General features: G+C 41.4%; 1 protein-coding gene across 1 annotated transcript in view; it reads left to right on the top strand.

Annotated features, from left to right (window-relative positions):
* Nucleotides 1-19,769, top strand: part of sh3rf3 (SH3 domain containing ring finger 3) — a 38,828-nt gene that overhangs the window by 16,685 nt on the left and 2,374 nt on the right. Inside the window, exons 2-8 of the mRNA XM_088383285.1 lie at nucleotides 7,336-7,611; nucleotides 9,331-9,426; nucleotides 12,452-12,763; nucleotides 13,382-13,497; nucleotides 14,518-14,688; nucleotides 16,576-16,841; nucleotides 18,105-18,430. Coding sequence (XP_088239411.1) covers nucleotides 7,336-7,611; nucleotides 9,331-9,426; nucleotides 12,452-12,763; nucleotides 13,382-13,497; nucleotides 14,518-14,688; nucleotides 16,576-16,841; nucleotides 18,105-18,430 — 1,563 coding nt within the window. The remainder of the gene's footprint in view (nucleotides 1-7,335; nucleotides 7,612-9,330; nucleotides 9,427-12,451; nucleotides 12,764-13,381; nucleotides 13,498-14,517; nucleotides 14,689-16,575; nucleotides 16,842-18,104; nucleotides 18,431-19,769) is intronic.

Here is a 19,769-nt window from a genome sequence, read left to right as displayed (position 1 = left end):
ATGCTTATCGGCGAGGAAATTTATTCTCCCCCCGTGTGACCTTTCAATCCTTATAAGCAACTCAACCCATAAGCAGGTTCATTACTTTTTGATTGATTATTATTATTCATAGGGTTGTTTGGTGCCTTCATTTTATTTCCATCTGTATTCAGCGGAATCCAAGGTTGGTAAATAAAAATGACGGTTCCTCTTGGCAGTCACATTTGCAGCTGTTTTATACTCTTCTCAAAGAGCCCAGTCAGAACTATTGACAAAGTAAACCCCGACTTAACAATGAAAGAAAATATATTTTCTAAACTGTATATTACTCGGCATAGCATTACGAAAATAAATTGAAGAGCAGAGACGGAATTAAAAATGGCTCTAGCAGACGGATGTGACAACCTAGGTGACAGGGAACCATGCCAGGTGGAAGATGTGAGCAGTGAGAAGGTGTTGGAGAAGAGATACAAAGTGTAAACAGTTGACGTCAGTCCTCTCGCTTTCACCTGATTGGCCAACAGCTCCCATCCAATCACCTTTGCCATCAATGCTCCACATATCGAATGTGTGACATCATGCTAGAAGAATCTCGTTTGCAGTAAATAGTCAATAGGTAGCCCCCAGGGGAAAGTTCCTGTTATTCCTTGTGACATCAGTCCTCCTAGATCCATGTGCAAGATCGATTGTCTTGTGCTAGCTGCTTTTCCCCACGCTGCAGTGTCAGAATTTGTATCGTAACATCTTTCATTAGCGTCCACAATGGTTCCGGGTCATGTTTGGCTCCCACAAGGTCTGTAAGGTAATGATTTGTTGATGCCACCTGGATGACCTCTGAGTGAAATAGAGCTACTAGAAAATCTATCTGGTCTGTTTTTAGAATTTTCTCAATACTTGACAAGTTTGCAATTACGGAAGAAGTTTGGTTTCCGAGGCACACGGGCAGTTTTCCACATTGCCCCAATGGTTATCAATCTGTGGCTTAAACTCTTATGTGCTTAAACCACCTCTGGCAAATTGTCAGACTATTAAATAAGCAAAAATTCAATTTGAATTGATTGACACATCACAATCTATTATCTGTCACTATGTCCCCTTTAACGTTGTTTGGAAAAATGCCACAGACAGAGATCATTTATAACACTTTGGAAATGCTTGTTGGCAGACAGCGGGCGCTTCTTCTTCTCCTCTTCCTCTCCAATCTGTTTTTGTAATTTGGTCCAAATTTATTTTGGTATTCAAGATATGATAGATGTCAGACTTCAGCTTTACTTCACAACCACTTCTTTAAATTTAGTTTGGCCAAAATTAAAATCTCTGACATTCTTTATCATAACAACAAAATTTTACTTTTTTTTTCCTCACAATTCTCGCTCCGAATCTTGAGTGAATATTAGCAAGTTGTTGGGGCCATGAGTGTATCCTTTAAGCTTTAGTTGTCTGTTACTGTGACTGACACATTAAGTACTCTTAACAACTGTCGACACGCCTCAGCAACCATCTGTCACTCAATGCACCGCGTCGTCACGGCAACAGGCTGGAGCGAAAGGGAGGGACCAAAAACCAAAGGACACATCGATGGCGACATGCCACCCATCAAAACGTCACCTGCCCCTTGATTATCTCTCCCACCCATGCAAGTATTTGCCTTCCTTTTAAATACGATATGACTTTAGAGCTGATATCCTGTCCCTTCATTGTCATCGCAAGTGAATAACCGAGTCACTTCACAAGTATAATCACAATGAAATCAGTCAGTTGAGTCGCAGTGGGAGGCCGCAGAAAAGAGCAGCTTTATAATGAAAAGCCAGTGAAAAGAACCAAAAGAGATGAGACTCAGTGTCCGCCTCACCGGGTGTAACTTTCACCCTGCAGGCGGAAGGGTCTCTTATAAATGGAGTGGAAACTGATAAATTCATTTTCTGTGCAATGAAAACAGTGGTGGTCCTCGCAAGTACTACAAAACAAACACACACATACACAAACACACACATGCATGCACGCACATGTACAGTGGTGTGGACATTTTACCTTTTAAACACGACTGTAGCAAAAATTATAAACTAAAATAATAATTAGAATTGAGGAAACAAACTGAGAATTAAAAAAGCAAGTCCAGAGGGAAGAACACGCACAAAATGCAAATTCCTCATACAAATGCCAATGTTTGACATTGTCATATGTTGTGGGGGATGTGAGTGGGGAAAGGAATTTTAAACAAGATTACCGTCCATCTACTGCGGCGTACTCGTTTGCCTATCGTTATTTGCATTTGCAAATGCATATTTTTCCAGAAAGGTCATGCTATTACACAATAGAGAAACCATTTCACATAGCAATTAAAAAAAAAAAAAGTTGCAGCTGTTTCAGGCACAAACGACTCATGCCAAAAATTGCTATCGAGTAAGATCATTTATCAGAAAGCTTCCAAAGCACATTTTTGTAAAATACAGTCAATCCCCATTTGGCCTGGGGATATGTTTTACACCAAGGCGCAAAAATGATACAATTTCTTATTGAGCTCTATATCTGCAATTTTTCAGAAGCATGGAACTGTTTATGTGGAGTCGATATTTTTGACTGGCTGACACGCAAAATAATGTTCAGGATGTTTTTTACAACATATCAAATCATTGCAATGTGACTGATGGATGAATGAAAGCATCAAGATAATCATCAGGGGATGCATGTCACATTTTCTATTTATATTTCGTCATTTAAAAAAGCTACAGGAGGTTTTTAATGATGTAATAGCCTCCCAATCCAACAACGCAATAACATTGGATTATCTTTTTAGGGTAATGAGGGTCTTTTCTTTTTATAACCGTTGAGGATTTTAGTCATCCCCACCCGGATATTGGCCATCTTTTTCTTCACTTGCTTGACTGCTTCTTCTCAATCAGCAGTAGGACGACCATCGCCTGCTGCTCCAACTCAACAGCTTGCATTTCTAACAAGCTCAGCTTCTCTGTGCATCTGTTTGTACTTTTTTTTTTCTTTTTTTCACACAGCCACCCCTCGACTCGACACGGTAATGATTCTGATGAATATGCATTAAAGCTTTTGGAGCTGTGTCTTATTTGTCTCACTTCGTGCTAGGGAGTGACAAAGTCAACGTCAAATGAAGAGAATCGCGTCCAGCTTTTGCATTTAAATTAGTCTTGACAGTTTGATTTGAGTGGATGATTTTTACATCATGGTTATTTTTATTTTATTTTTTTTTGTCTTGCTGCTCGCGTTTGTGCGCCGCCGCTTAAACAGAGGTGTATGTTGTATGTTGAATTATAGATGGAAAGTGAATCAATAGTGCCCTGAGTGGCTGCCAGACAGCCCCGCTTGTGTTTGCATCTGCGATGTACTTGACTGTAATTTTGTGTACCAGCTGATCTGTTGATTTATGTTAACATTATTTACTTTTTATTCACAACTCAGGGTTTTAATCAAATGCCTCGTGCTTGTATTAGTTTATCTTACCGTTTCACTGTATTCCTGTCTTCCTCTTCGTCACATTTATTTAAACACACATATAATAATTTTGAGATCGAATATCTGCTCCAATAAAACGGCACAATGTGATAGCGCGGTAAAAAACGCAAAGCAGATTTACTACGCTATTACCGCACACTCACGGAGTCGAGAAAAGTTGTCGAGGCCCAATGCCCCTCCAAGGACACATGAGCAAGAAACAAGAGAGGAAAGTAATCACAGTTCAAAGTGCAGGTATGTGTGTTGTTACCAGAAGTCGATAGACAGAGACACACAAAATGGTTTGCCTTTATAAAAATGGAGAGGAACGTCCTGTCCCGACGAGTATCTTTTCACACACGCGTGCTCCGGACCGGCTCGTCATGGGAATGTTAGTGTTGGCGAGCCTTACGGCTGACAGATGAGTGAATCCAGACGAGAAGGTGCGTTCCAAACGATACGATTTAGTCCCTTTTTAATTCCTCATTTCTCAGAACGCTCACCTTATCCGGAACTCTGTGACATTTCCTATAAACGGAATGCAAATGTTTCCTTTGAAGTGAAACCTCCTAAATTGAGTGAGACACGTGAATTTTGAGATCAAGCATTAAATATAATTTGAGACCTCGCAGGTTGGTAGAATGCTAAGCTCGTTATATCCTGTGACCTTTGACCTTTTAAAGTGCAATCAGTTATATAATTGGAAATTGAAACAAATGGATGTTTGAGGCAAGATTTTTCTGTTTTACGCACATGCATTAAAAAAACGGTAACTCATGACACCACATTTTTTTATTCCTTCTCTTATCACGGCTTGGGGTTTTGATTTAGAATTCACCTCAGTGACTTTGCTGAGGCAGCCAGGCAGAATTATAGTTTCCGCTGAGTAAAACTCTGTATTACATTATAAAAATGTCAGAGAAAAATGGACTGGGGTAGAACCATGGTGGAACACACTGTCCCATTTACTTATGTTAAAAATATCAGCTTGATTGCCTATGATGGTGGAAAATCTAAGTAGCATAATTTTTAGCGTGCCGGTTCATTAGGCAATTATCAATGAAGAGGTCTATTTTTGTACATTTTACATAATATATGCATTATCTTTGTGAAGCATTGTATGTCAAAACCTTTATTCCAATTGTACCATGTGTTCGTTCGCTTGATTTAATTAGCTATTATGCGTGGTTCACACCGGTTCACTCCGGTTCACATCGGTTTTCACCGGTTCACAAAACCGGGTCTCAAAACACTTGTGATCGACGCGCAACCACTCGAGGATAAAAAAAAAAAGTTTGACCATTGCAAGAAAATCCGGTTAACGGTGTTTGTGTTATTACACTTGCCAGTTCCGGTATGACGAAAACATGAACGTTTGCTAGCAATTAGATCCGGACGAGACCATGAATATAAAATGAAAGGAACAACTATTGCGTCATGTCCCTCCTGGCATCCAACGCTCTGTGTCAATACAACAGTCGCTCGTGTCTTCTTCTCATGTTTGAGTCATTTTTGTGTCAGCCGCTGTACACTTGGAGATAAACAGAGAAACAAATGGATCTCAGCGGGTCAAGAGGCTGTGAAGTGGCGCCTCTCAGCAAATGTTCTCTTATTGGTCTCGGTGGCATCGTGCCCGCCAAACAATAAAGCCACAAACTCCTGTTCACACTGCATCAATTTTCTTCCATTGATTTCCACTCCTTTCTACTTGCCATTTATAAATTAATGATTAACTCATTCATCAAACCCTCGTAAATAGATGAACAAAAGCTTAGCGCGTGATTGTTGTTGTTAATCGTCATCGTGTAAATGTTTGGTTGTGTTCTAGACGCTAATTGGACGTTTCATTGCGAAGCAACGGAAAACAGAACGGAAACAGTTCACTGATGAATGTAACCTAAAGCTGAAACTAAAACGACCGACGAGGTGATGAGGTGTTAGTTTTGTTGAAGGGTTGGAAACTTCCGAGTCAAACATGGATTGCATCGTTTGATGTCAACCAAAAAGTCAATCTGTAAAACTAGGCAGGCTCAGATTGAAAGAGCTGAGCAGATGGAGGCCTCAGCAGTGGTCAATGTGTTTGCATTTATGTCCACCCCCCCCACACACACACACGTACGCACATACACAACCATACATACCGTCTGGCCATTACAGAAATTCACAAACAATAATTACTGCACCACAGGGGTTAGTGGATTTACGTTCTCCGAGAAGCTCTGATGTGTGTTGGGGGTGGGGTGGAATATTCTGACCAGTAAAAATAATGGAGGATATACTCACGTATGCAGAATACAGTCATGGACGTGTATCTGATAAACTTTTGATGCTGAATATAAAATTAAGCTACATGCAAAAGTCCAGCCGTTTCCGTCTCTGGCTGCTCAACACTTGATTCGATTCATTTGCATGTTTTATTTATTTATGTATTATTTTACTTTTTGCAGTAGCTGTCATGGCAGTATTGGTGACTGACTGTATTTTTCCTAAGATTGCATCACCAAGGATCTGATCTCAGACATTGTGGTGGGAGAGCCCCTGGTTGTTTGTGACATCCGGAGAGAATCAGTTTGCATGACTATCGCAATTCTCCATGTGACAATTATTGTTTGCCCGTCGCTGCCCACTTGAGTCATCTGAATCATAAAGCCTGTTTGAATTTTTGTCTTTTGGGATGCACCAATACTGATTTTGGTTTCCCCAAGTGGTCACTGTCCTCCATGTTTTCTACCTGCTGCTACACACCTGATTCAAATGATCAGGTTTGTTTGGTTAGCCAGCTCCTGCAGATCATGCTGATTGGCTAATCTGGTGTGACAGGGCTTGCAGGGCTTAAGAAACAGGGTTAAAGACCCTTGTATTAGTTTAATATTATTAATATTCAATATCAAACTGAGTATTCATTATGACACCACAGTTTTTATTTATTTAGAGTTGCCATGTATTTTTTTTCCCCATGTTGTGTACTGTTCCGCAGCATAACAATCTGCCTTTTTAATATGGAGTACCGTCATTTTTAAAAATGAAAATAGAACATTGGAAACAAACTATCAAATTCAGCTGAAAGAGATTTGTTCCAGTCTTTGCACAAAGGAACATTTTCACCTCCTTAAATGGGAAAGCGGAATGAAACAACAGTTCACTAGAAATTGGAACCTCAGGATTATTTAGAATAATTTCGACTCTGTGACACTGAGGCAAGACAGTATTGCCTTTAATCCTCCTCAGATATTTTGAGGATTCACTTAAGGCTATTTTGTCTTATGCGTGTCACAACGTAAATGGCATGTCATAATATCCTGTTGACTGAAAGCAACAAGTTAAGCGGACAAATACATTTTCCTTCAGAGCCTGAAACACAACTTTGGCTAATTCTCGATTAAAGTGAAAATTTTGACGATGAAGTCATTCTCCGAATTCACTATTACACTAACGTATCCGTTGCAACTGCGCATGTTGGTCTTCAAAGAGCCGGTCCCATTTGGGGCAATTCTTTTTTCTTCACAAAAATTCTTCAACCTTGTATTTTAGTGGCAGCTGCATGGGCCCCATGCGCCAGAAGACGTTTGATGCCTTCTTTGCCTCATTTACGAGCCTGTCACAGCATATTATGCAGTGCGGGTTTGGTACTTTCGAGTCAACTAACAAACCCAGAAAAAAACCACATAACTTTAGTAGGACTGCCAAGACTGTCGACTGTCTTTTAAATACATTTTATTGGAAGTTGCATTCTTCTTCTTTCTCATTATTGGGCTTGTTCCTCTTGAAGTGTCATCTAATTCTCAAAATGAAACATCTTTCAGATTCTGATGATTGATAAAATATTTATAATATATCCTCACATTTGAGAGATTTTTTTGAGTCAATCGATCGTCTTCCGATCTCTTTCAGAACATCCCAGCGTTGCCTTGCGGGAAAGCTCTCTACTCTTACGAAGGCAAGGAGCCAGGTGATCTCCAGTTCTCCAAGGGTGACATCATCATCCTACGACGCAAAGTGGATGACAACTGGTACCACGGGGAGTTGAACGGTTGCCATGGCTTCTTGCCCGCGAGTTACATCCAGTTGCTACGGCCTCTCAGCCAGACTCCGCCTCAGGGCAAAGCGCTTTACGACTTTGAGGTCAAAAACAAAGACCAAGATAAAGACTGCCTGGCATTCAGCAAGGTGACACACGCCAACACTCATTCATAGACTGTAAAGTTCTTGTATGTAGAAAGAATTTGTGTTAAAATAGCTTGCATAAATTTTTCCTTTGGGTCGGAAACTACAGTATCTTATTAGGGATCGAACCAAAAACTGCTAAATTGGGGGGTGGGCTAGGATGGCTCCACTCTGCAGAAACCCCAAAGAAATCCCTCAAGAAAACGATCTGAATAGTCTCGGCCACGTTCCGACTGGGATTCCATCTGTCGTGTTCTCTTCCTGACAATGATCTCAGCGGCGGGTCAGTTGCTCGTCGCTATTATGTTCTGAGGTACACATTAAAGAAACACGAGACGGTTTCTTCAACAAGACACTTTCATCCAGAATTAGAGACAGCTCGGTTCAGGGACACTTTGATACGCAAGCCTCATCTCTTTCGATATAAGGTCATTGTGATCAAAACGAAGCTGCTAATTAACGTTGTGGGTGGGAACGAAGATAACAGCTTGTCTTTTAAAATACAGAACACCTTTGGAATATGTTCAGCAGACTTGAAGGCAAGATTAATTATTTTTTATATTTTCAACAAAACTCTCTGATTCAAATGAAATGAAATGTTCAGTTTGGTGTGATTTTACGAAATTATACTCACGGTGTTTCTCGAAACACGGCTTTGTTCTTTCGCTCAAAGCTTAGCATTTTCTTTCTCTGCACAAATCACAGCAGGTGCTGTACAGTCTCAAGATATCATCCTGACGAAATGCACATTGTTTTGTTTTTAATTTAAGGACTAAGTGAATCAACAAGTTGACAATAGAACACGACATTGCGCCGTATACGCACTTCCCTGCCGTGTGCAGAATGTGTGTTGTCATGCAAAACCAGTGTGTGTGTGATTGTTTTCTCAGTGGGAAGGGTAATTACTCACTATGACTAATACCAAGTCATTTAGCAGAATTACATTATCGCTGCCGCCCTAATGGTCTCGCCGAGACCCGCATATTCACATGATGACAGAAAAACGCACGTGTGAAAAGCGTTTTTGTGTCAGGTGGAAGACGTCATCGTGTCGCTTTTATGCGATATTACTGCACAGAGGACAAGTTATGAATAAATAAATAACTAACTAACTAAATAAATAAAATATTAAACAATGAAAAATATACACATAAATAAATAAATAAATAAATAAATAAATAAATAAATAAATAAAAGGACTGTTGATAAAGTGTACGTCGACCTTCCCGGACTTGACGGTTATTTTCTTCATTAAAGCACTGAGTCGTTTGGACACGGTCGACTTAAGCAGCTCGCTCTGCTATAGTCACGGTAGAATAAAAACATTCCTTTATACGCACCCCAAAATACAGCTTTGTCTTCGGGTGGTTACCCTCATGTTTCTAAAAATACCATCTTAAACCAAACTCAAAGTGTAGCATAAGCCATACAAGGCTCCAGTCTATAGCCATGTAAAACAAGCATGTACTTATTCGACGTAGTAAGTACGAGGCGGTTTGCAATGCTCTTTGTAGGATGATGTCAAAACTACACGGTTGGAGATAGTCGCATTGTTCGTTTTGTTATAAATATAATTTCATCATGGCTATTTCGGGAAGATTACATGTAATTTCTCACGAAATGCTATCACTGCTTTTGAGATATGAGGTCAATCTGTTCCATATATAAAATCATTTCATGTTAAATGAAATTCTCTTTGTATTTTGTGCGTCATCTCTTCAGGATGAAGTCCTGACGGTAATCAGGAGGGTGGATGAAAACTGGGCAGAAGGCATGCTGGGCGACAAGATTGGTATCTTCCCCATCCTCTACGTTGAGGTAAGCCTCCAGACATCGCACACAAACAATCACTTGGCATCACAAAAACAGCAATCTTGGAGCAGAAGCAATAGCTGCACCTCGTGGGGAAAACCATTGTTTTGGGAAAAATCACCTGAGCTGACGATTTCTAAAAGACAAAGCACGACATGAATACCATCTTGAGACTTTATCGGCTTGTTTGTCTTATAAAAACATGGCCGCAGTGAAACTATTTCTGACATGGCCCACACAGGACTCAGATATCCATCAATCCAAAGGCTTCATTTTAAGTAGAGATGCATCAATAATTCAGACCTCTCCATCACTCCCAAACAGCAGGGGCACCAAGACATGTCAAGGGCACACACACACACACACACACACATGCATGTGTGTGTGTGCAACTGCACTAATGAATAAGACCCAGCTGGACTTCAGCTGCTGTTTGTGTGCGCGAATAATCTGATATAGTTCCAAATCATTTGACAGGACGGTCAATATCGTCCGAATGTAAAGATGATTACATTTTAGAAGCATTATCTCCAAAATGGGGTGATAAGGTTGGGTTGGAAAAAAGGATGTCTGGACAAAAGCGCCATTATGGAGCCTCGGTCTTTTCAGGACGATGTGGAGGGGAGAAGGGGGGAGGCATTTCTCAAATAGCTTCCCAAGTAGTTTAACCCATTATGGAATTTAAGTAATGTCATCTTATCATCTTATATAATTTTATTAGGTGTTTATTGCTTTTTGGGATATTGCAATCATGTTTTCAGGGTATTGCGTGGTACGGGATTTATAAATGTGAAACCGTTTCTAAAAGACTAGATGCCGCATATCCGGAGATAATGGTTTGTATTTTTCACGGCAGGCAATAAACGCGACTGTGTTTTTTTTTTACATTTTCTACGCAGGATTTGGTAGCACCGGCTCAAGAGGAGCAGATGTAAAAAGTGGCTTGAGGGTGTGAGGACTTTGAAACGATTTCCCATTTTCTGGCTGTGTAAGAGTACAAGCTGTGAGTGGTGCTAAGCGGAGAGCAATGGTTCATTTTTCTGTTCCTCGACTTTGTTGGGCTGCTTTGAGTCTGCTCGGAATTGGTGATGGATGTGAACGGAATGGATTGAGTCACTGCAGAGCATAAAAGAAGATAATAGAATAGAACTGGCTGCCAATCATTTTGAGAGAACTCAGGCGCAGTCTGAATTAAATACAATACAAATACAAATACTTCTGATGAGACACAAGGCACTGGCGAAGCAAGACATTTTTTCTTGGGCTGGGGGACTCACTTCTCAGTTCCTTGTTTATATGTTTATTTAACGTTAGCATATCATACTGTTCAGCCTGTTGTTGCCTATTCTATTTTTTTTTTTTTAAATTTCCTTTCAAGATGACATGTCTGTTCCTGGTGTTGGATTTTATCAAATAAATTTCCTCCCAAAATGCAACTTATACTCTGGAGCGACTTATACATGTTTTTTTCTACTTTGTTCCGACTTATAATCCGGAAAATACGGTATATATATATCCATCCATCCATCCATCCATCCATCCATCCATCCATCCATCCATCCATCCATCCATCCATCCATCCATCCATCCATCCATCCATCCATCCATCCATCCATCCATCCATTTTATTATTATTATTATATTAATTTACAAACCCAAAATATTCTTCAGAAAATGCTGATGAAGACTCTGTAAATTCTTCCTTCAAGGTATGGGTGAAAAAGTGATAAAGAATTGCCGGAAAAATCGGAAAATACCCAAAAACTCAATTATCTAGTGTGGCACCTGGGGGGATTCAAGCATATTTCTGGGGTCGGCCACTATCTAGCTGGTGTCAAAATGAATGAGAACAGTTGGAAGATGGATGCAGGGAAAACAAGTGATCGGATCAAGAGAAGTACACAAAACAGGATTTTTGGGGAAATTGTTTATGCAGTCGGGCTATTCTCAGTGCAGATAAGGTCGACCCCTGGTATGATTCACCCTCCGAAAATAAGCATTATCTCAAAATATGGTAGCTAACCTTGGATTATTATTATTTTTTTAATTCAGCCAAGTAAAGAATTGTTTCCATCATATCTTCTCTCGCCGCACCTTTATCGCACTCTTGCCGTGCCAGGCGAGTGTGTGTCTGCATATAGTCGCTAAAAATGACTTGATTAGTCTTGATAAGTTCTGAGCGAGCGAGTGTGTGTTGTGTCACTGACCTTCCGTGTCTGGGGAGTGTGTGTCCCCTGTCCTCACGTCTATCCCAAGAGAATCGCAGCTTCAATCCATCATGCTCATTAGCATGATTCGGCTTGATTAGCATATTTATTAATATGGAAATGGCGCCTATATAGCTTGTTCTTGTACGCGTATCCACCTTTTCTTTTGGCCCGCGCCTCTTGAAATAACTTTTTCCTCCAGGGAGTGTTTGTGGAGACTGAGAAGAGGCTGCGCCATGATAAGTGAAGTTTGTCAGAGGGCAAAAGCTGATGTTGTCTCTTAGTGTTTTTAGTTTACTCCTAAGTGTGTGCTTGTGTTTAGTTCACCTCCTGGAATTTAATGCAAGTCGATTAATTGAATGTTCTCTAAAGCGCTTAACAAGAACCTACTTTACTTACGTCTTCATTAATTAAATGGGGACCTTTTAATGCACCTGCTTGTGACTTGAGTGTCGATTTGAGCAACTTCCAATGCTTGAAACAAAAAGTGTTTATTAGTTTTCACCTCGTCAACCACGAGCAAGGCCAGCATCCTCCAATCGGCTCATCGTTGAGGTTGATAAAAATGGTTAGTTTTTTTTTTTTTTTTAAAAGGCCAAGTTCAGAAACATCAATAAGTCCTTTATTTTAAACTGTCACAAGGTTTTTCCTTTTTTTTTTCAATTACAGTCTGTTTTGTCGATATTAATGCTGAGCCCTCCTACCAGACCAGAGCCGTTCTTGACTGTGGCGTTAACAAGCTAATTGATATCAATAATGGCAAAATTCAATGGAGGCATTAAATCAGACTTGTTTTCTTCACTTCCTCCTCTCTCGACCTCCAGTTAAACGAAACGGCAAAGCAGCTGATGGAAATCGACAAGCCCACGACAACGACCAGCGTGCCGGGTCCCAGTTCCGAGCCGTCCCCTTTGGGTCCCTGCTCTCTCGGCCCCTCCCCTAGCACCTCGCCCTCCAACGGAAACGGCCCGGGACATCGGAGAGGCGAAGGGAAGAAGAACGCAAAGAAGAGGCATTCATTCTCAGCTCTCTCCGTCACCCAACGAGCCGCCCAACTCAATAACAGACACAGCATGGAGATCTCCCACCCGGTCCTCATTAGCTCCTCGGACCCCAGGGCCGCAGCACGCATCCAGGTTCACATGCATGAACACATCACATAAAATAAAAAAATTTAAAAAGTGTCAATAAATAATGAAATAATGGCAATCTCGTCTCAATTAAAAATGTGAAATCCTGCTTCTGCTAAAAAAAAAACTAATAAATATTAGTCCTTAATCGAAGCTTTTATTAAAAGTGAATAATCCAATGTTGATGTAAAGATGTTTTAATTTTAATTAGTTGTAACTGTCTTTTTGACTAAAATATATCCTGACTATTCTCATTTTTACTGTATATGAATAAGGCTGTGTTTTATGCGCCCATAACTTGTAAATGACAAACGGGCTGCTACAATATAATGCACACTACACAGATGCAATTTCCATCTTCACCAGTATGGGAAGAGAGATACTGCCTGAAAGCTAATCCAGCTTTTTAACATCCCTGATATATTTCCCAATTACAAACTCTGACACTTCCATTTAAATAAAATATTTTCCACTTTTTTTTTTTTATATATATTGCTCTAGCCCAGAGTTACTTACAGTTTGCCTCTGGTTGCTTCTAATGTTTTTGGAAAGCTGCAGACACAGAGAATATTACATTGATGCCTCAAAGTTTCTAAACGTTTACCACTTTGTGTATGCATCTAGGACGCATCGTCCCCAGGTCCCTCTCCTTCCTCGGCAGGGGTACTGGTGCCGCCAAAAGTGGCATCGATAACCTCTGAACTTTTGGCCCATGCAAAGGTGCAGCTGCCTCTCAACATGTGAGTCCTCTTTTTGTTTACTTTGATTTTCTTGCAAGCTTAAAAATAAATCTTCCATTATGCCCAGAGATATTGGCTATGTTCCACTATTTCTACTACTCCGCTTCCAGAATGACACTGAGAAAAGCCTTTAAAAACAACTTTAAAAGGCATCCTGGGAAAACACAAAAATACAATAGCATGCTTTGACCTTGGCTGTAAAAGCACCGTTTCAAAATAAGCCTTCATCATCATGGGCAATCACATTATGTTTTCTTTTATCCTTGGAGTTGTTACACATCAAGAAAATGAAAAGTCACTTTTTATGCTATCCAATTTGCAGCACTGACCAACCTTCAGTGTAGACAAATCTCTCCCCAAATGTGAAACAAGACATCACCTGTCCCTATATTTCCGGGTCTGTAAGTTTCACATGGACCAAGACACACGTCTAGAGTGACTTGGTACTGCTGATGAGGGTGGACGTTTCAATCTTGACCTGGCAACTATCCCTGTTGCCATGGAAAGACGGAATACGATCCCCATGTCTGTTACCATGGCAACCTAGCGGCAGCATATAGAGCTGGTTTACTCTAGTTTGCGATCATTAACAACAATAACAACAACAACAGAAGCTCATTTTTAGTGTGACAAATATATAATGCAGTTTAGTTATACGTTTCTTGAAATATATTTGCCTCATCTTTGATTCTTTTTTTTTTTATTTTGTACAATCTCTCTTGATAGCAAGTGTCTCTTTTTTTTAAACAAACCCCAAAAATCCTTCCAAAAAAACATTGATAAAGATTCATTATGTTAGTGAAAATGTGGGACAAAATCCTCACAATAAAAAGAAAATACCAAAAAGTCAATTTATCTGGGCTACCCGGTGGGTGCAAGCATTTATTTGGGGGTTCAGTGCCCCCATGGCCCCCCTCTAGCTCTGCCAGTGGCAAGAAACATCGTGTGTCTCATGTTTGGTGTTCATGTTTGTCAGCCCTTTTTCTTTACATATTATTTTCCAATACCTCAAATTCTCAGCTACCTTGCACTGTACGCCTACAAGCCCCAGAAGGCCGACGAGCTGGAACTTAGAAAGGGAGAGATGTACCGGGTGACGGAGAAGTGTCAAGACGGCTGGTTCAAAGGCACCTCGCTGAGAACGGCCGCGTCTGGCGTTTTTCCCGGAAACTACGTCACGCCCGTGTCCAGGTCAGTCATATAGAATGTTAAAATATAACCTTCAATTTGTCTTGTGTTAAAGGTTCTATGATTAGTTTTTTTCTCTCACTCATTAATTGCCAATGCACGCCAGAGTTCCATATTGGTAGATCAACTTGCGTTGGATCTGTGAGGATCCACTGTATTGTTTCTGCTGCTCCCACACACCGAGAATAAATCATTACCAGCGGCATCATCATCATTATCATAAAATTGTTATTACCGCTGCTGTTAGCATTCAAAGCCAACTACCCGGCGCTGTTAAAACCGCATGAGATTAAAAGGTAAGAGTGCTGAGGTCAGTCACACTTGGATATTTGTTCATTTTTATAGCCGCCGTCATGCCTTTGAGGAGGTCCGTATTTCTTGCAGACGCTCGGCTAATCTGCATTCTTACCTCACCATGCGGTGAAAGACTGCGAACGAGGGGGAAACAAAAGCTGAGCAGCGGAGGAATAATACAAACACAAACAAGCCAGAGAAAAGATAATGAAGACTTCTGGAACGGTGGAAAGAAAATGAGGCATGAAAGGAGTGAGGAAAATGATGAAAGCGTACGAGGGAGGGGTGGGGGTGGTAAAGGTGAAGAAGAGGCAAAGAGAGAGTGATGAGACCAGAGGTACGCAAGAGGTGGGGAGGGTAAAATCAAATGAGACAATTTGCGTTTATTTGCTCAAGAGCACTCGCTCTTTTTCGAGCTGCCCTCCTCCGTACTTAGGAAAGTGCCAGGATGCTCATTACGATGACAATAAGATGACACCCACACACACCTGGGCTCATTTAATTGACCGCCAATATTTTCCAGACGATTAACAACAAGCTTACGTTTAATCTGAAATATAGAGCGGCTCATTTGAAATAGTGAGTGGCTTTATCCAAGCCATTAGCCGAGCGTGACGGAAAAAATCACAGCAAATGTTTACCATCAAACCATTCCTCAAGTGTCTGAAGTCTGTTTTGTTCAAAGATTATGTAACAGCACACGTTAAAAAATCCATCCGCCTCTGTGCCTTGCGGCTTCATACATAACTTTACAATATCAGCTTAATGTCACCCCCGTGTGAGATATTTTTGTGGGAGCTCTCCCAGCTATCCCACTTACACGAGCATGGAGTGCAATATCCCCGATGGCGACCGGCTGTGTACGAGAAGCTTAAGTGAGGTCCATCTGAAATATCCTCCCTGCAAGTGTCCCCTTTATAGATGCTTTAAAACTCAAATTGTTTGGCACACAAGATCAAACTGGCGCGAGCTCATAACTCTTGGATGTGACTGGAAGTCAATGGGCAGCAATAAGAGAGCGGATGGTGCAGTCAGTGCAGTTCAGTTTATTTTTCGGAAACACGAGCCACGTCATTTATGTGATCTACAGAAAGCATTTTGTAGCTGAAAAATGGTAGACTAGTTTTGAAATCAGAGACTACGGTAAATTTCGGACTATAAGCCACGACTTTTTTCACAAATTTTGAACCCGGAATCACGAGTTTTAGCTGGTGCGGCTTATAGTCCAGTGCGGCTTATAGTCCGAAAGTTGCAGTAGTAAAAATTGTTCAAATATTTTTAAAAAGATGAATGTGAATAATAATTGCTTTTAAAAGTGAAGACAATTTGTAATTTCAGTAATGACACAAAGTTGATGCAAATTTCGCGGGCTGCTTAAAATGATGTGGTGGGACGAATCTGGCCCCCGGGCCTTGAGTTTGACACCTATGCTGTAGAGAGTCATATATATATATATATATATATATATATATATATATATATATATATATATATATATATATATATATATACATATATTTTTTTACAATTTGTTGGAGGTGCCCTCAGAATTAGAGTTTGTAATCTTTCCCAATCTCTCTTTTTTCTCTTTTAAAGGGCTACATTTGGAGTTGGCGCCACAAAGGGCTCATGTTTGTCCAGTCCAGGAAACGGAGGAAGCGGTAGTTGCAGTCAGGTCAGCGGTAAAATCTCGGACCCCTCTTCTCCGGGGTCCCCGGGGCCTTCTTCGTCCCGTCCCTCCACGCCGCTAGTCAACTGCGTCAGTCCCGCCTCGTCGCCGCAAAGCGCGGCGGCACAGCTGAAGAACTGCCTGCGCTCCAGTCAGCATTCAGTCAACCAGACACGCACTTCAATGCAGCTGGGTAAGCACGACTCGACATATTTTCAATCAATACTCATTTCAAATCTTGCCACGGACCAAACACTATATTTATGCAACTTTCACAGACGTTACAATTACATTCCGAAGTGAAACGAAAGCAGTCGAGCGGAGGTTCGTGTATGACAGGTTCTTCTCGGTGACGATTTTCTGAGCTGTCATTAAAGCAACATAAACTACCATCAGTGTCATGACATCATATAATATGTGCAATTTGCACCCTGCTGCGCATCTTAAGTTGTTTCTAGTGGAGTAGCTTGTCTACCCACTGAGCCCTGTCTAATCAGCACTCGCTTGATTGCAAACACAATTGCCGTCACCTTTACGCAATTACGTGGCCTCGTGTCACGATCGGCCGGAAAACGTTTTTGCTCAAATGAATGATGACAATGTGGGACCATTTTGTGTGCTACTTCCGATCTTAAAATACAAACATCAACTTTTGCCAAGTAATATGAGCCTAAGGTAACCCAAAAACTGTTTTAAAATAGAAACGTTGGCGCTGGAGGGCAAAGTTGGCAGCTAGTAAATGAACCTTGGCAGGTCTGCATAGCTTGTGAGGATGATGTGGAGCAGGTGTGGGAGTGTTGTGTTAACACACACACACTCACACGCAGCACTGCTTGACACTGTGAGACTGGGCCGCACAAAGAAACGCACTGCCGAATGACATCACTTTGTTTTTGTGTTCGATGTAGGCGTAATGACAGAGCCTTTTGCCTCTTGCTTTTTCTCTCGGTCTCTGGCTGTGTCATCCACACACACGCACACACACACAGACACACACACACACACATCTGGACTACATTACAAAGCAGCAGCAAGCCACTTTGGCAGTGTTATGCAGCAGGTGGCTGGAAACTGCATGCGTGTTGTGAGTTTTTTTTTTTTTCTGGTCTGTGAGATTAGTTTTAAAACAGCTGCTTACTGCCTGGGAACTTGTTGCCCATTTTTTTGTGCCCATTATTCATTTCTCTCCAAAAAGTTGCCTACTGTGTTTAGTGTCAAATTTGCCTTGAAGTGTTGAAAAATATGAAGAACGTACTGTCAATATTGCCGCGAGACGATCGTGCTAATAACTTTGGAACCCTGGTTTTATGAAGCGTGTTATTTCTGAGTGTCTATAAAGAAGTGAAATACGGAGATCAATGTTCCCTTCCAAAATTAATGAGGACTTAATGGCTACCTGCTGTCAGTAAAAGGTCCTCTTGCTTAGATTAATTCAGAAAATATATTTGTGTCTTAGTTCATAGTTCTCCCGCTGGAAGTCCAGAGCGCCCCGTCGTGGCGATATCTTCCCTACGCTCGCAGAGCTCCTCCCCTTCACGTTGCACCGGCCAATCAGGTCGCCCGCTCTCCATGACGTCTCCAGGCTCCAGTTTGGGGCCTTCGCCCCTGTCGTCTCCCGCTTCACGGCCGCACCTGCCCCTGTCGTCTCCTTTGTCCTGCCTCACGCCACCCAACGTGTCAGCGGTGCTACTCAATGGGGAATCGGCAAGCCCCCTGCAGCCGCCATCCCCGGGCCCCTCTCACGCACCCACGCAGTGCGCTCTCGCCCCCAAAACCGAGAAGGTGAGTGTTTTGGTTTCCCCCATGATATCTTGTGGCCATTACCGTATTGGCCCGAATATAAGACGGTGGGGTTTTTTTGCATTGAAATAAGACTGAAAAAGTGGGGGTTAGATGAATGCTGAGCTTAACTCCCCAGGCCAAAGCCTAATTGTAATTATTTTCTGTATAAAAATAAATTTGGTGTTCAAAAAGTATTTTTTCAAATTTGAGTCTTGAAAAAGAGGGGGTCGTTTTATAATCAGGGTCGTCTTATACTCGGGCCAATACGGTAATTGTCTTTTTCTTTGTGTGATATGTGTTGGCCGTCCAATCAGTGCTGGAAAAAGCGTCCAAATTAGTAAATTGATTTTAGGTGTGCTATCAGCTTCACTGATTGGACGCTATACGTACCTTAAAAAGATCAATTCCATTCCTCGGGTTTGGCTGGTTGGATGTGTTGTGTGTTTTCGGTCGTTGCCAGGCCTCACTGTACCATGGGTGTATGTTTCTAAATTACGAGTGTCAATGCTTGTTTGTATTTACGTCCCGGTGTCCATTTCAAGCTCAATAAATGATGGCTAGATGTATTTCACCTCAACAAGGCAGCCATATTGTTCAAACAAGCCAAACTTAAAAACAACCTTTGCCAGCTTACGTACAAAAATAAGAGAAGATGCTTGTTAAGTAGAGCGTTCTGCAAATGTAATAGTTTCTCAATTGGCCCACGCTGTAGCCCTCCAGCAAAAGCAGTGGAACGTATCACAGCTCATTATTGAATCATTTATGCTTTAAGGACGCATTGAAAATGAAGATTGTTGTACCTGATTCAGTAAAAGCACTTTATGGCACTCATATTGAACTCCGTCTCGGATGCCGCCTCGTCTGCCGCACGGAAACTCGGAGGGGGTGTCAAATCGGAACATGCTCGCGTTGAATGATGGCGGAGCAAAGCTTTGCATCTGTCTCGGTTCCTTTTGTTTTTGCTGCTGGCTTGGCTGCGTTGGACAGCTCATCTAACTACATGGCGAGCTGACAAACAGCTCCGCCATAGTGGAACAGCAGGCTTGTTTACACCATCCCACTCAAAGACCGCTCTTGTTTTTTTATGAGGCTCAGATATTAATGAATCCTCTCCTGTCACGGCTAGAGATTTGATTTTTATTCTATTTATGTGTTCGTCCAATTGAGTTGGGCCATCTCTCGTTTGTTAGAAGCTTATCAACTAAGTCTTAGGTTCAATGTGTCAGCTCCTGGTGTAGCTTTAGATTTGTTGGAGCATGGCACGTTTTATTCCACAACAATTGGATTGTCACCTCGTGTTCCAAATCACATTATCACGCTGTACCTCATCATCACACCT

The sequence above is a fragment of the Syngnathus floridae genome, chromosome 8 (assembly GCF_059516105.1).
Source record: "Syngnathus floridae isolate MCC-2025c chromosome 8, RoL_Sflo_1.0, whole genome shotgun sequence".
In the NCBI taxonomy this organism is placed as follows: Eukaryota; Metazoa; Chordata; class Actinopteri; order Syngnathiformes; family Syngnathidae; genus Syngnathus; species Syngnathus floridae.
Note: the sequence above shows the minus strand (reverse complement) of the source record. Positions and strands in the feature narration are given on the sequence as shown.